Raw genomic sequence first — 15,029 nt, 5'->3', positions numbered from 1 at the left:
CCCCCCTCCCTAGAGCAGACTGAAGCAGCACTACCCAAAAATACCAAATCCTGCTGAAAAAGTATGTTATTGCTACAAAATTGAATGCCTCTTACTTCAAACAGTCGCTGGTCGGCATCGTCAAAGGGTTTCCCATCAAGCCTGTTCAACACTTGAGCTACCCCTTTAGAAAGAGTTAATATGAGTTATAATCTTAATTCATTAATTCACAATGCAGAATATTTTATTCATTGGTAAAATTTAAAATACATCTTTCAAACTGAAAAGCAAAACTGCAAATATTTATTCTCAAAATCATTAAACAGATGTAAACATGAAAGGCTGATTGTTTTGATACCAGGACTCAGTTTGCTACTTTCAGCTGTTATTTTTTACTCTCCAAGTATTATATTGCAAATATAAAAGTTACTCACAATGCTTTTCATGAAAGGTTAAAGATCTCTTTGGGAAAGGACTTGAGCACTTTGCTAACAGCAATCACGATGCAAGTTGTCCTAGAAATTTGGAGTTACTAATATAATTTGCTGAATCAGTACCTTCATTCCTAAAATCTTAGTTGGTTTAGCATCACCTAGGTATATAAGTTGTTTTTTTCTCATGACTCAATTTTTTCTCATTGAGCCAATGAAAAAAAAAGTCATTTCCTTAAACCACTTGAAAAAGAAAAAGCGTTCAAAGCTCTTGGCTCTAGCTGCACTAATACTGAATTCTACCGCAACAAACCGCTTCTATTTCATTTAGCTAAAATATGCCCTTAAAGAAATATCATGACAGCTATCAGCAGTCAAGGGTTCAGTTTCTTTCTACCTCTTTAAGGCAATACACACTTCACAACAAACAATGAGCCATATTTTTTAAAAGACTCAATTCCCACATCATCTCTGCTGAATGAGCTCAAAGATCCTGATCCGGCATGGCACCGAGTGCCTTCAGCAATGCACTACTGATCTCGGCTCTCACTGACAGCCACAACACACAGGGATGTAAGTCTCACCCTGCCAGTTTAAATTGCTATTGCTTTGACCTGAATTCTTCTGTGGAAAGTTAACAGAGGAATCTGGCACCGTTATTTACACATTCCGCTCCTTTTTGCACCAAAAGCAGGTAATAATGCAGGGCCAATTGCAGGTGTATCATAGCTGCGAAGCATCCTATCAAACAAGCAAGAAAATCTTGTCACATCCAGATCCAGCACACACCACTGCCACAGGCAATTCTAACAGCTGCCACAGCCTCTCCCGTAAATCTTCCCTGACTGTAGTTTATCATCTAAGAGGGAAATGACCACTTAGCTTGACTGCAGAAACACTTGCCTGAGTTATGTACAAAAAAGGGAGACCCAAGAAAAGTATCAAAGCATATCAAACGTTTTTAATATTGTTAGAATTTCTGTTTTCATCTCATTAGTCTTCAAGTTTCAGTACAACATATAACTTAACAATGACACAATGGGAAAGCTGAAAAAGTCCATACAGTATCCAAGTCAAAACATCCCTTCTTGGATACTTAGCATGCATCCTAGTTACTGTAACTTCTTAACAATATTCAGCTGGGAAAAAGAAGAAAAAGGAACATTGAATTAAAAAGACAGAATTAAAGTTACATTAGCACAAAAATGATGCAGCTATGAGAAAGGTCTTACCAATTATTTGGTGGTTGCTATTCCATATAGGGACACACAGAACAGACCTTATGTGAAAGCCAGAAATCTGGTCAGCCTAAAACACAGAAATGTGAGCTTCCATTAGCGGTAGGTACCATTTGCAGCCTTTCACATTTTAGTAATAGAAATGTCAAGGAGTAAGTTTACATTTACAAATGTCATTCCACATGAATCAGCTCTCACTCAGAAAAAATTTCTGCTGAAACCTCATTCACAGTAAGGCTAACCAAAAATCATAAGGATTATTCTAAAAATTGCCAAAGAAAATACAAATGTTGCCGCCTTTGCCACTGAAAGCTTATGCTATTTGACTTTGATTTGGAATTAAAGACAAAGAGCAATTGAGGCAATGTCCAGGCAATTCCTGGATTACTTACACTGGTGGATTAGTAGAGACAACTTCCATTGCATAGGCATGCCTTAGAAATACTCTTCCCAATTGTCAAACTGAAATTGGATTTAACAAAGCTATAAAAGGGGGCTTACAGGAAATACGCATTTTCAGAAGAAAGGCAAGAGTAAGTAAGGATGATTGTGTACAAGTACAAGCTAGGAAGAAATGGAAGGATGGGGTCAAACCCAAGATTTGAGATTTTCTCTGTAGGTTTAATTGGACCTGTAGTTCTGAAGAGAATTTTCTGCCTCGTATTGTTTTCTATCTAATATAGCATAAAACTTTGCAATTTATTATAAGTGTCACTGATTCTCTCTTTTCTGTGGTTAATAACCTTTCTTCTTTAGGGTCATTGCTGCAAAATCTGAAGCAAATAAAATATTTTTTCAAAATAGAGTGAGAGAGTGGGATGAGCCCACTCACAGGAGATCAGGAGACGTTCTCTTACTAAAACTGCCAGTGCTATAGGCAATCTGTAATAGAAGAAAACTAAAAAAGATCAGCAATAATTCATATACTGGAGGCAGGATGGGATCACTGTGATCTTCTAGCTAGCAAAAGTAGTAACTCGGGTTTTAACTAGATTACTGCTTATTTGTACATACTCAGAACTCACCACCGGAATCAGCATGGAGTGCCACCTAAAATCCATGGGAGTGGGGGAACAATTGCCTCAGATGTATACCTTAAAATGAACTCAGTGAAAATACTTTGGCATTAAATTCTCAGTGGATGAGTTGAAAATTGAGCATCAACATTTGAAAATGACAACTAGTGTTCTGGGAGAAAAAACAGAGTGTTTTTAATAGAAGCAGAGAGCAGAATATCTGTTCATAACTACAAATGTATGTTTGAGTCTATCTAAGTCGTAAGTGATAATATGTTCCTCTTACTACACTTTACTGTAGAAATAATTGATTGTAACAATTGAATTCAAGAATTAAATTTTCATAGGAACCCACCAACAGAAAATAATTACTGCCCTTTGTATTAAGTGTTTTCTTTTTCTCTATAAAAATTGGGCAGTGCCTCTAACTTGGAAAGGACTAACTGTGAAACAAATAAGAGCACGCTGAATTATTCAGGACACGATATATTGAAAGTACCACTGCAAAGATATCAAGGATTGGCATGCTTTTTTTTAGCATATCTCTTTGGCAAGAAATAGACTCCAGGCATTAATTGTACTTTTTGAAATTCTGAACAAATTAGCATTAACACAAGTTTTCTTGTACACTTTTACAGCAGGACCCTTTTATTTTTCTTGTTTTGACAAATTCTGCTGGTTTGAGAGAGAATCCCTTTAATGACACATGGAATAAAACTGGAACCAAGCAAACTCTCAATGTGAAACACTTCCAAGCACACTTATTGTAGTAATATAGTTTAGCAAGCTTGCTGACCAAGGCTGTCCACTGGTTAATGTGCTGCCCAACTGCTGGCCAAGTCCCCCATAGTAATATTATTTCACTGGATACAATTCAGTGAAGTTTTTGTCCTTCCATATGCCTCTAACACTTATTTAGGTGTTAAGTACATGTATATGTTTTTATCTGTGCCTACACCTTCCTAACTGAGGCTGGAATTAATACCTTAGGATACATAAACAACTTTTATTAGGAGTGATATGTATCTTGGAGAAATAACTAATCCAGTGTGTATATTTTATTTGTGCAAATTAAAAGGTTAGTTGGCTAAGTTAGATCACAAACAGCATTTGTCTCTCTATATACCGATTCTGTTTACACTCTGTGTGTGTACAGTCCCAGTCACCCCAACAGCTAACGATGGTGTTGCTAACACTGAACACCAACAGCGGAATTTTCAGCAATAAACCTCGGTTTGCATAAATATCAAAGCACTTGATAGAGGAAGGTATCACTTACAAATAGAAAAAAAATTAATCATGGACAGACTAAGTAACTGCCTAAAGTCATACACTAATTCAGTGACCTGTGTTTACTGTATAAAGCCATGTCAACATCAGCAGACCAGAAGGAGGACATACTGGATAGAAAAAAATAATTCAAAATAAATATTCACATGTTTTAAAGCCACTTGGATATAATGACAAAATTGTGTTATATTAATTGCAATGCCAAAAATATGATGTATATTTACATTTCTAAAAATCTCTTACTTCAGCATCAAAGCGAGGATCCTGATAGGCATCGCTAATGTTCACTGGGAGACCTGTGGAAGCTACAAGTTCAGCAATGCTATTATTTATTAGCCAGTCGGAATAAGATGATGATTTCTCTGCGTTGTCTTTGAAACTGTCAAAAGTCATAGCAAGGGAAGAAAAGAATACAGTCAATGTTGCTTGAAGTCCAGCATGTCTTATAGGCATATTCACAGGAGCAGCAGAACCATTCACAGTTATTAATGGTTTCTAAGAATTATCTATGGAACAATAATTCTGTATTTATTGAAACAGTACATCAAAAATTCTCTCCTTCGCACAATTCTTGCTATTGAAAATAGCATTAGTCTGCCAAGTAAAGTAAATACAGTATTTAATAATGAAATGCATTTACACATGAATCAAGAGTGGGATTATGTTCCAAGTTTCTGCGGGACAGGCCTGCTCATCAAAAGCAACCAGTTCTAAATAATATTTTCTGTAGAGCTACCTGAAAGTATATAATTTTAAGATTTTAATTTTTCAAATTAGTCTAGTAATTTAGGGTATTTTTAATTCATACTTCCAATAATTCTCCTGTCAAGGGAAATGCCATTTTTTTTATTTTGGTCTGAAATGCCAGACCTGAATGGCTGAAGAAGGGATCATGAAATAAGTCTTAAAATCAATAATGTAAGTGTGTTGCAGCAGGTGGATCCAAGTAGACATACAATCCATGAAGGCTTCCTTTTTTTTTTTTTTCCCTGGCTGAGCTTCTGCCACCACTACCGAGGGGCTAGAGAGCTGTCAGTAAATGAGCATAAGACATGAGAATTATGTGCTCAACTCACCACACTCCACTGCTGCTTCTCCAGAAAACTCAGTATCTACACAGACCTTAAAGTCCTCACCTTATACCTTATCCAATCAGCACGAAAAGTTCTCTTTGACTTATTGCAGACAGGATTTTGACATTGGCAAGCTGTAGCTATTCATGTGTGAATAAACGAATGCATATTGTCTTAGTTTTGAGAAGAAAACTGATCAATTTTCAACATCTGAGAAATATTACGTAGAAAAAAGTGACTCAGAGCAGCCATGAAGAAGACTACCAATAGCTTGAACTTCAAAGTAATGCACATGAATGAAAGAAGGATGCACAGTAAAATGCTTGAAAGACTCAATCAAAGTGAAAGGATTGATTTTTGTTAGCTGCATTGATTTTCTGGAGACTAATTCAACTAAGTCACTCATTTGAAAGAAAACTCAATATTCTTAAAAGACTATAAAGATATTAAAAATTTACACAAATCTAAGTGTATCAACTTTCATCTGGGATAAGAATTTTGAGTAACTGTAATAAATGTTATGTGTATAGTTTGACAGGAACCTTTACAGAAATATAATGTTTTCTGAGCTAAGTAAAAAATTCAGGTTTATAATTTATTTCAGGACATCAATACTTGAGAAGCAAAGAAATCTTTAAGGATAAGAATTTAATTTCAAATGCATAGCTCCCAGTTCATACCTTAAAAATCTGGATATTATCATTATAATATAAGACACTTTAAATTGGGACTGCATTATGGGTGTCAAGCATTTTAAGCAGCAAATGAATTCAAGTAAAAGAAACAAGATATAATTCAGGAAGAAGTTTTAAAAGTATGTTCTACTATGTTGTCTCCATTCCTAGCAAGTGCTTTACAGCTACACTGTGGAAGAGAGGCACTCAACTTTCACTAGGAGGAAATATCAATGATTAATTCTGATGCAAATCACAGCCAGCTGGCGCTCTCTCCACCCTGAGCAGCTCAGAACCTACTCTAAAATCACAAGCAACAATTTTCTCCAAACTAGAAAGCTGTGAGTGAGTCTTGCTGAACTGATGCAGGCAGCTGCATGCCACCATCTCCCTGACTTGCCCCCACACTAGCAGGAGCACTGCACACCAGGCAGGAGAATGAACCCAGCTCAAGACCACCGAGCAGTGCTGCAGGCTGCCCTTACGCAGCTGCTTGCCTTGCTATCTTCCCCAAAGCCTCCCTGACAGGGATGGCAGAAAGTACGGTAGGGAAGTGGCACAGCTAAAATCACAGGTACCTTCAATCCTCTGTAGTGACATGAACCCTTCCAGCTCCTAGGACTAGAAGAGCAGAAAGATGCCTTAAGACGCATAGAAATACTGCAGGGAATGGGGTGATAACCGAGTGCACATCATCTCAAGGACAGTGGTGGTGAAACAGCAGTAGCAGGGATTTCAGCACTTTCTCTGTACCAGCCCGACTGGGAGGGAGCACAGATATTTTCTCCCATGCAACCCACTCTGGCTCAGGCAGCTGACCTTTCCACTACCACTGGTACTCAGGTTAGAGAACTTCAAATCTCAGCTATATCATCTGCCAAGATAACTTCTGTGCAGGAAAGTCATAGACCATAGCACCTTCCCTCAGCCTCATCTTCATCTAGAATACATCAGAACTGAACCCTCAAGGCTTCTAAGATTTATGTAATCTTTTTTCAAAGGGAGAGAAAATTTAGGAGACTTGGCAAACCTGTACTTCAAGAACAAAATGACTGGCAAAAACATCAGTGTACCATTATGGGTAATAAACAAACTTGATCGTGGTGTGTGCTGGAAAATTGCAAACTGAACAGGTATTTCTTTACAACCATCGGCAAGAAAAAAAGATACAAATATTCATTATAATATTTAGGGACTAAACAGGTGAACTTCTATTAGCCAGATGTAAGAACGGCAAAAGAAAAGCCAATTTCTTCTAAAACTGAGGAAGTATGTTAGGACATGAAAAGTTAATACTGTCCTTGGAGCTTCTCTCTCTTTCAGATAAAACTTATAACTAGAACTGTTCTCTGCCTATAATATCTTCAGATTTCCACTAAAATTTCAAAGAGATAACATTTATCTTCACTGGTGTAATGATGAAGAATGATGAAGAATCTCATCTTGCCATTTTTTTCCACATGAAACGTCTCACAACTTTACATCAGTTATGGCTGCAGAATGTAGAATGAAAAGGGCAAAACTCACTGGAAAAATGCTCAAATGTCGAGGGCTCATGGCATTGTTCTGTATCCTAAATAACCTTTGTTTTCCCACTATAGTGCCAATAACTCAAGCTGTGCCTGTGCTAGATCCAAATGTGACATCATATCTACCAGTCCAACCTTGGTCTTTGTAAAACCAACTTCACTCTCCACTGGATGAAAAATGAAAGAAAAAGCAATAAATCTTTATATTAAGATGCACAGAAATATACCTTTATAAATATTATAAAGACTATCTACCAGGTTGCATGTGTTTATTCAGGTCTCAGACCAAAGTTAAAATAATCTTGACTTGACTACATCAGAGCAGGCTACTACAAACTGCTTTTTGGTAACATGCTAATATAACTATGGTAACAAGAAATGAGCCAGCTTGGTTATCTTGATACCACTCTACATTGTTTTGACTAATCTGGCTACAGATCAAGTTTGAGAAAAACAGGAATAACAACCACATCCCATGATTCATACTCCTGTCCCTGAACAAAAGGAATGTATCTTCACCCATTTAATCGACCTAGGAAAGACCAACTGCTACTCTGAAGCTCTTTGTCAAAAGCAGTAACTTGTGATTCCCAGACAAATCAACAGATTATTTATTCATATTTAAACCTTCCTATTTTTTATCACTTGTTTTCCTTTTCCATTTGTCTCACCATTCCCATCTCTCAACTAGTGGCTAGGGCATGAAAGAGACCTAGCTTCTACCCATCTCTCTCTGTGCGGCCCTGGATTCTGCTGTCAGCTTGCACACCTTAAAAATATCACCACCCATTTTTGTAATGCTGTGAGATCAATCCATGAAAAGCATTAAGAATTATGACCTGTCATGATCTGTAGTACAATGTGCACATTCACCTTAATGAAGTGGTAGCTTCTTACCACAGTGGAGGTGAAGAAATAAAGCACAAAAGAAGGCAAATTACCCCAAAATATTTTTAAAAGCTGCTTAAAGGGCTTAAATTTGGCAAAGCACAAGGTAATCTTCAAGTTTGCTAAGCAATGGATAGCAAGTTGGACAGAAGTCTAGGTTTATCATTATGGCAAGCACTTGATATGGAAAATTCTAATTCATAATCAGTATGAATTGATTTGCATAAAATGTGTATGATAGTCACAGAGTTTGGGCCCTGAAAGATGGGAGAAATCTTCTCACAATAGCCCTGAACTTTCATCTACTCATTTGATATGTAGGACATTTTATATGAACTGTTACCAACTGTATTATCTTGTAGGAATTACTACAGTAACCCCACATGGACAAAAAGGTCTTTCTATTACTACTTACAATTAGCCCTTTATCAATGTTTAAATACAGATCCTACTAAGCAAAACATATACTTTTATTTTGACTGGGCTCCCCAACAAGATTTAGTCACAGGAATACAATTTCGAGGAAATACATGTTCTCTGAGGTTTTTAGGCTTTCCAACTTGACAGGAGCAGAAATAAAATTCTACTGGAAACCTTTCAACACAGCTGCAAGGAAGCATTTTGTAAGAGATCAACAAACAATCTAAAATAATTTTGTAATTTTAACTTCAGTATTAAGTATGCAAAACAACATTTGCGTGTTCTCCGTGAGTTCAACAATAAAAAGTCATCAGTAATTTCCTGGTTTCTTCTCCAAGACACTGATACAATATTAGTGCATATATATATATATACACACACATACATATAAAAATAGAGTGTCCTGGTTTCAGCTGAGATAGAGTTAATTGTCTTCCTAGTAGCTGGTACAGTGCTATGTTTTTGAGTTCAGTATAAGAATGTCGATAACACACTGATGTTTTCAGTTGTTGCTAAGTAACGTTTAGTCTAAAGTCAAGGATTTTTCAGCTTCTCATGCCCAGCCAGCGAGAAAGCTGGAGGGGCACAAGAAGTTGGGGTGAAGTCCAGTTGGTTTGGGGTGAAATCCAGTTGGTGGCGGGTCACAAGTGGTGTTCCCCAGGGCTCGGTGTTGGGCCCTGTTCTGTTTAATATCTTTATTGATGATTTGGATGAGGGGATTGAGGACACCCTCAGCAAGCTTGCAGACGACACCAAGTTGGGAGGCAGGGTCGATCTGCTTGAGGGTAGGGAGGCTCTACAAAGAGATGCGGACAGGCTGGATCGATGGGCTGAGGCCAATCGTATGAAGTTCAACAAGGCCAAGTGCTGGGTCCTGCACTTCAGTCACAACAACCCCATGCAGTGCTACAGGCTTGGGGAAGAGTGGCTGGAAAGCTGCCCGGTGGAAAAGGACCTGGGGGTGCTGGTCAACAGCCGGCTGAATATGAGCCAGCAGTGTGCCCAGGTGGCCAAGAAGGCCAACGGCATCCTGGCCTGTATCGGAAACAGTGTGGCCAGCAGGAACAGGGAGGTGGTTGTTCCCCTGTACTCGGCACTGGTGAAGCCGCACCTTGAGTACTGTGTTCAGTTTTGGGCCCCTCACTACAGGAAAGACACTGAGGTGCTGGAGCATGTCCAGAGAAGGGCAACCAAGTTGGTGAGGGGCCTGGAGCACAAGTCTTATGAGGAGCGGCTGAGGGAGCTGGGGCTGTTCAGTCTAGAAAAGAGGAGGCTGAGGGGAGACCTTATCGCTCTCTACAACTACCTGAAAGGAGGTTGTAGTGAGGTGGGTGCTAGTCTCTTCTGTCAGGTGGCTGGAGATAGGACAAGAGGAAATGGCCTCAAGTTGAGGCAAGGGAGATTTAGGTTAGATATTAGGAAAAATTTTTTTACTGAGAGGGTTGTCAAACATTGGAATGGGCTGCCCAGGGAAGTGGTTGAGTCACCATCCCTGGAGATATTCAAAAAGCGAGTGGACAGGGTACTTCAGAACATGGTTTAGTGGGCATGGTTAATGGTTGGACTCGATGATCTTGAAGGTCTTTTCCAACCGAAATGATTCTATGATTCTATAAGTTGGGACGGGACACAGCCAGGGCAGCTGACCCAAACTGGCCAACGGGGTATTCCATACCGTGTGATGTCACATCTAGTATATAAACTGGGGGGGGGGGCATCGCTGCTTGGGGACTAACTGGGCATTGATCATCAGGTGGTGAGCAATTGCACTGTGCATCATTTGTATATTCCAATCCTTTTATTATTGCTGTTGTCATTTTATTAGTGTTATCATTATTAGTTTCTTCTTTCTGTTCCATTAAACTGTTCTTATCTCAACCCACGAGTTTTACTTCTTCTCCCCAATTTTCTCCCCCATCCCACTGGGTGGGGGGGGCAATGAGTGAGCAGCTGCATGGTGCTTAGTTGCTGGCTGGGGTTAAACCACGACATATAGGCACGTATATCTATTGAAGCAAGTCTCCATTTGAGGCAAGGAGGAGTCTTGTCTGAGTAAAAACTCTAGGCTCACACTCTTCAATCAAATCTACCCAAAGTTCCACAAGAAAAATAAAACTATGATCAAGCAAATTTAAAATTATATGAAAAATAAAGTAATCCATTGCCATAGAAGACATGAGCACTAACCTGTTGTCAGCGTCAGCACTGCATTTTGGAGATAACAACTCAAAGGATTTTGTAAATTTCACCACCTGTCACAAAAAAGTAACTTAAAATTGTTAAGATGAATAAATATGTAAGAAAACAGTAACATAAGGTTCCTATATTTAAACTGTATTTTTATCCAATGGTCTTAGAATAAAAATTCAATCTGTATTCCCCCAATGGAGAATTCATGTTCAAAATACACACTGTGCACAGTTCACTAACAAACAATATCAAATCAAATGGTATCTTTAGATTCCTTCATGAAACTATTTTCTGCAACAGTATATGCTTCCCTTCAAAGGGCTTTGGAACATGAATTATGGAGCTTTACCCAAACATCACTTTTTTTAATATAGGAGAATAAACAGAAAGAACCATTTGCACTACTAATTGCAACCAATTTTCCTTAAACATATGTGCCAACAGCACATAAGTGAAACATTTTAAGAGTGGCTAATGTGACATAGAACACAGGTAATGTTTTTGGATGCTAGTATGGGTCCCCATCTTCCACTTCAGTTCTGTACTGTAAAAGCTTTTCATGCGATGTACAAACAATGATATTTTAGACATGGCTTAACATTGAGTTACTCTATGGAGATCTATTTTGATATATAGGTTAACCCTCCAAAATAGGGGGAAATCAGGAAAATAACTGCTTTGCCACTTGTAAAAATGACGAAGTGGGTGGCAAGATGCTATTCTACTACTCCAAATTAACCTAACATTTATGACTGTTTAGAAAAAGTTCAGGCTTAACTGAATACCTTGGCTGTCCACATTTCAGAATTTGGTCTAGAGGAATGGGAACTCATTGCCTGTGGTTTGGAAAAATCCCCTCCATCCTCAAAGGTAGAAATAGTACCAAGAGCAGAGAAATGAAGTGAACAATGCCACCCACGGCCTGCTACTAACACAATGTACTATTCTGTGAAAAAATAAAAATCACACGATACTTGCAAACATAGTGCCGTTTCATAAGAATGTAGAACTGTATCTTGTAATTATAAAATCAGTGTGGGGGGTCTAGAAAGAGAAAATAAACTAGAAATGTTAAAATTCTGTGACAAAGAATATATAAACTAAATACCTCGATTTTGCTTTTATGAAAGCTAGTGTAATTTAGGGCATACTCCACTGAAACTACTTAATTGCTATTAGTTTAAATGAAATAAGAATCATATCTTTCCTCCAGGAAAGAAAATAATGGGTTTTTTCTGCCATACACACAAACTTATGGTTCTGTCTCTGATAATCATTTAGACTTGTCACAGCCCAGCAACAAATAATCAATTACAGAGTCAGTGAATCCAAAGATACTTGGATAGAAAAAAGAATGATACTACAAGCAACATTTTTATCCTTCAACTACTTCTCAAATCAGCAGAAAGGAGAATAGTTTGTGTTGAATAGCCTGAAAACAGTGAAGGGAGCCACCAATATAAAGGCAGTCACTTATTTTACTACTAATGACAATAATCATAAAAATGTTAAACATTTTTAAAAAGGCTCTCATACCCTGTGAATGGCAGTACTACAAAGTCCCAGTGAAAGTCCCTGTCAAAACTGTGCATGAAATCCAACTCTTGACAAATAGTTTCATATAGCTTAAGTCCATGTTTTCAACTTAACAGAGCTCTGCAATGAAATAATTATTCCTTGGTCAAGTGGACAGAGCAATTGCAAAAACCAAACGTACTTCAGTAATGCTGAAAGTCATGTTTTCACTTCACCTGCTCAATGCAAAAAGCTTCTTCCTATCACAAGAACAAGTACATGACTATCTAGCCATTTGTATGCAAATACATCTTTTCCAATGGATTTTCTGTTACCTCAGGGAAAAATTACTAGGCCAAAACAACAAAAGGGCTTATCTTTTCACAGCATTTTCATCATTTAGGAACTGATACCGGTCCTCATTATTTATTTTGCAAAGTATTAAAGAAACTTGTTAAAATGTGCAAACATAGTTACTCCCAAACATACCCCTGACAACAGCTAGAGCGAGTGGAAAACTTTCAGGAAGGAAACAAATCCCATGGAGTAGTGGCCACCAAAGGTGGCTAAGAAAACTCCCTGTGGTGCAGGTTCAGCCCTTATTGTCTTGCTGTTCTTCCACATTAAAATACTGGATTTCACAAAAAAACATTCATGAGAAGTTAGAAGCTGACTACTGTGAAGACACTGATTAGACTGCTGTAAAGCCCACTGAGTTGCTGAATACACAGGACAGTCAGTTAACAAAGTCTTGATGAGTTTATTTTTGTCTGTTATTTCTGAGGGACCAGTAGTCTGCTTAAAGATGTAGCATGTTACATACTAGAATAGAAGCTACATAAGTATTTCAGTTTGCTATAGTTAAACAACAATAATGGATGCAAAAGTATGAACGCTGTAGAAATATCAACAAAGATGTCTGATAATTATTTATTGGAATGTATGCAAAAAAGGTTAGTTCTAAAAATGAGCATTAAAAATTTGGTTGATGATGCAACTGTTTCTGGTTCTGAAGCTGCTTGCAAGCACCACCCATTTGGTAAGTCATTAGCCTGAAAATGTTAGCAAGGTCATAAATTCCAGGTAAATGTAAATGAAACTACAGACAGGATTTTTCTTTCCTTCTAGTGGCTATACCATGAAAGAAAGGAACTGAGCAAATAAATATTTGATAACAAATCAGGTAATTTCTCTTTTTTAAGCAGACCACAGGAGCACCTTGCTTCTCAATTAAGCTGTCCTAGCTGCTCCATAATAAGCACTAATTACATCACACAGACAACTGAGAATCACAGCATATCAGCTGGATCACACCACTGATAGATCCATCAGCAACTTACAGACATCCCATTAAATGCCTTCAAATGACCAGAAGGAATCATAAATGTACCTTTCAGTTCCCATTTGAAAAAGTGGCTATACTGGTTTTGGCTAATTTTTTTCATAGTAGCTTGTATGGGGCTACATTTTAGATTTGTGAAAACAGCGTTGATACCACAGGGATGTTTTTATTATTGCTGAACAGTACTTACACAGCGTCAAGGCCTCTGTTTCTCATTCTGCCACCCCAGTGACTAGATTGGGTGGTGCACAATAGATTGGGAGGGGACACAGCCAGGACAGCTGACCCCAGCTGACCAAAGGGATATCTCATACCATATGATGTCACGCTCAGCAATAAAAGCTGGGAGGAGGAGGAGAAAGGGGGAGCGCTTTCAGAGTTATGGCATTTGTCTTCGCAAATAACTGCTACGTGTGATGTAGCCCTGCTTACCTGGAAATGACAGGAGACCTGCCTGCCGATTGGAAGTAACATCTGAATTCCTTATTTTGTTTTGCTTGTGCACACAGCTTTTGCTTTACCTACTGAACTGCCTTTATCTCAACCCACGAATTTTCATACTTTTACCCTTCCAATTCCCTTCCTCATCTCACTGGGGTGGGGAAATGAGTGAGCAGCTGTGTGGGGCTTAGCTGCCCACTGGGGCTAAACCACAACAGTGGTGTTGATAAAGATTCAACCTGTACCTAACTTACATTTAAGAATGACGTGCTGGAAGAATACTTGCTGTCCAGTACCTGCATATGATATGGAGCAGCTTCACCACATTAAAAGCAGCTGCTCCACCACTCAAATATTAGCCTTTCTACAGAATGTCCAGCCATACTTACTGGTGATTCGATATCTTCCAGAAGTAATACTGAGCACCGTTCACACTTCAGCAGAGTCTGGGCCCGATGCATAATTTTCTTGACAATTTTCTCTAAGTCAGTCTGTTCCTCAAAGAGGTCATTCACTACTTCCAGTAAAGCCTGCATACAAGGACAGAAAACTCTTGCATTGGTTCTAGAATTAATAAATACATGGAGCATTGCAAAGGAGGCATAATCTCTGGGATTAATTTTAATATGAGTGATCCATTGAAATTTTCATTCAAATAAAGTTCTTGATGATTACGGCAACAGAATTGGGGTGGGGGTATCTGAAGAAAGAAAGAAGTATTTCTTAGCTCACAATTGGGCATAATCCAACCCCTAGCAAACAATGGGAATCTTTCAAACTATTTCACTGTGGTCCAAAAATGAAACAATGGCTGTAATGCAACTCTCCAAGTATGCAGTATGGATTGAGTTACTTGATTTGCTATATTGAATTTGCTGGTGCATTTAAACTCCATTTTATTCATTTATTACACGTTTTGCATGTTCAAAGCTGGAAAGGAAGCACATCAATACTTCCATATTCCAATAGCACTCTATCCAGTCTTTACCACTAACAATATGTC

At 38.3% G+C, this 15,029-nt stretch overlaps 1 protein-coding gene across 4 annotated transcripts in view; it reads right to left on the bottom strand.

The window, feature by feature from the left end:
* The window catches only part of PDE11A (phosphodiesterase 11A), a 164,855-nt gene that overhangs the window by 66,447 nt on the left and 83,379 nt on the right, over positions 1–15,029 (bottom strand). For all 4 annotated transcript variants that reach the window (XM_052792292.1, XM_052792289.1, XM_052792288.1 and 1 more), the window contains exons 4-8: positions 14,416–14,556; positions 10,726–10,790; positions 4,198–4,333; positions 1,643–1,718; positions 96–163 (exon numbers count right to left, since the gene is read on the bottom strand). In XM_052792292.1, coding sequence (XP_052648252.1) covers positions 96–163; positions 1,643–1,718; positions 4,198–4,333; positions 10,726–10,790; positions 14,416–14,556 — 486 coding nt within the window. The remainder of the gene's footprint in view (positions 1–95; positions 164–1,642; positions 1,719–4,197; positions 4,334–10,725; positions 10,791–14,415; positions 14,557–15,029) is intronic.

Source organism: Harpia harpyja, chromosome 7 (genome assembly GCF_026419915.1).
Source record: "Harpia harpyja isolate bHarHar1 chromosome 7, bHarHar1 primary haplotype, whole genome shotgun sequence".
NCBI classification, from domain to species: Eukaryota; Metazoa; Chordata; class Aves; order Accipitriformes; family Accipitridae; genus Harpia; species Harpia harpyja.
Note: the sequence above shows the minus strand (reverse complement) of the source record. Positions and strands in the feature narration are given on the sequence as shown.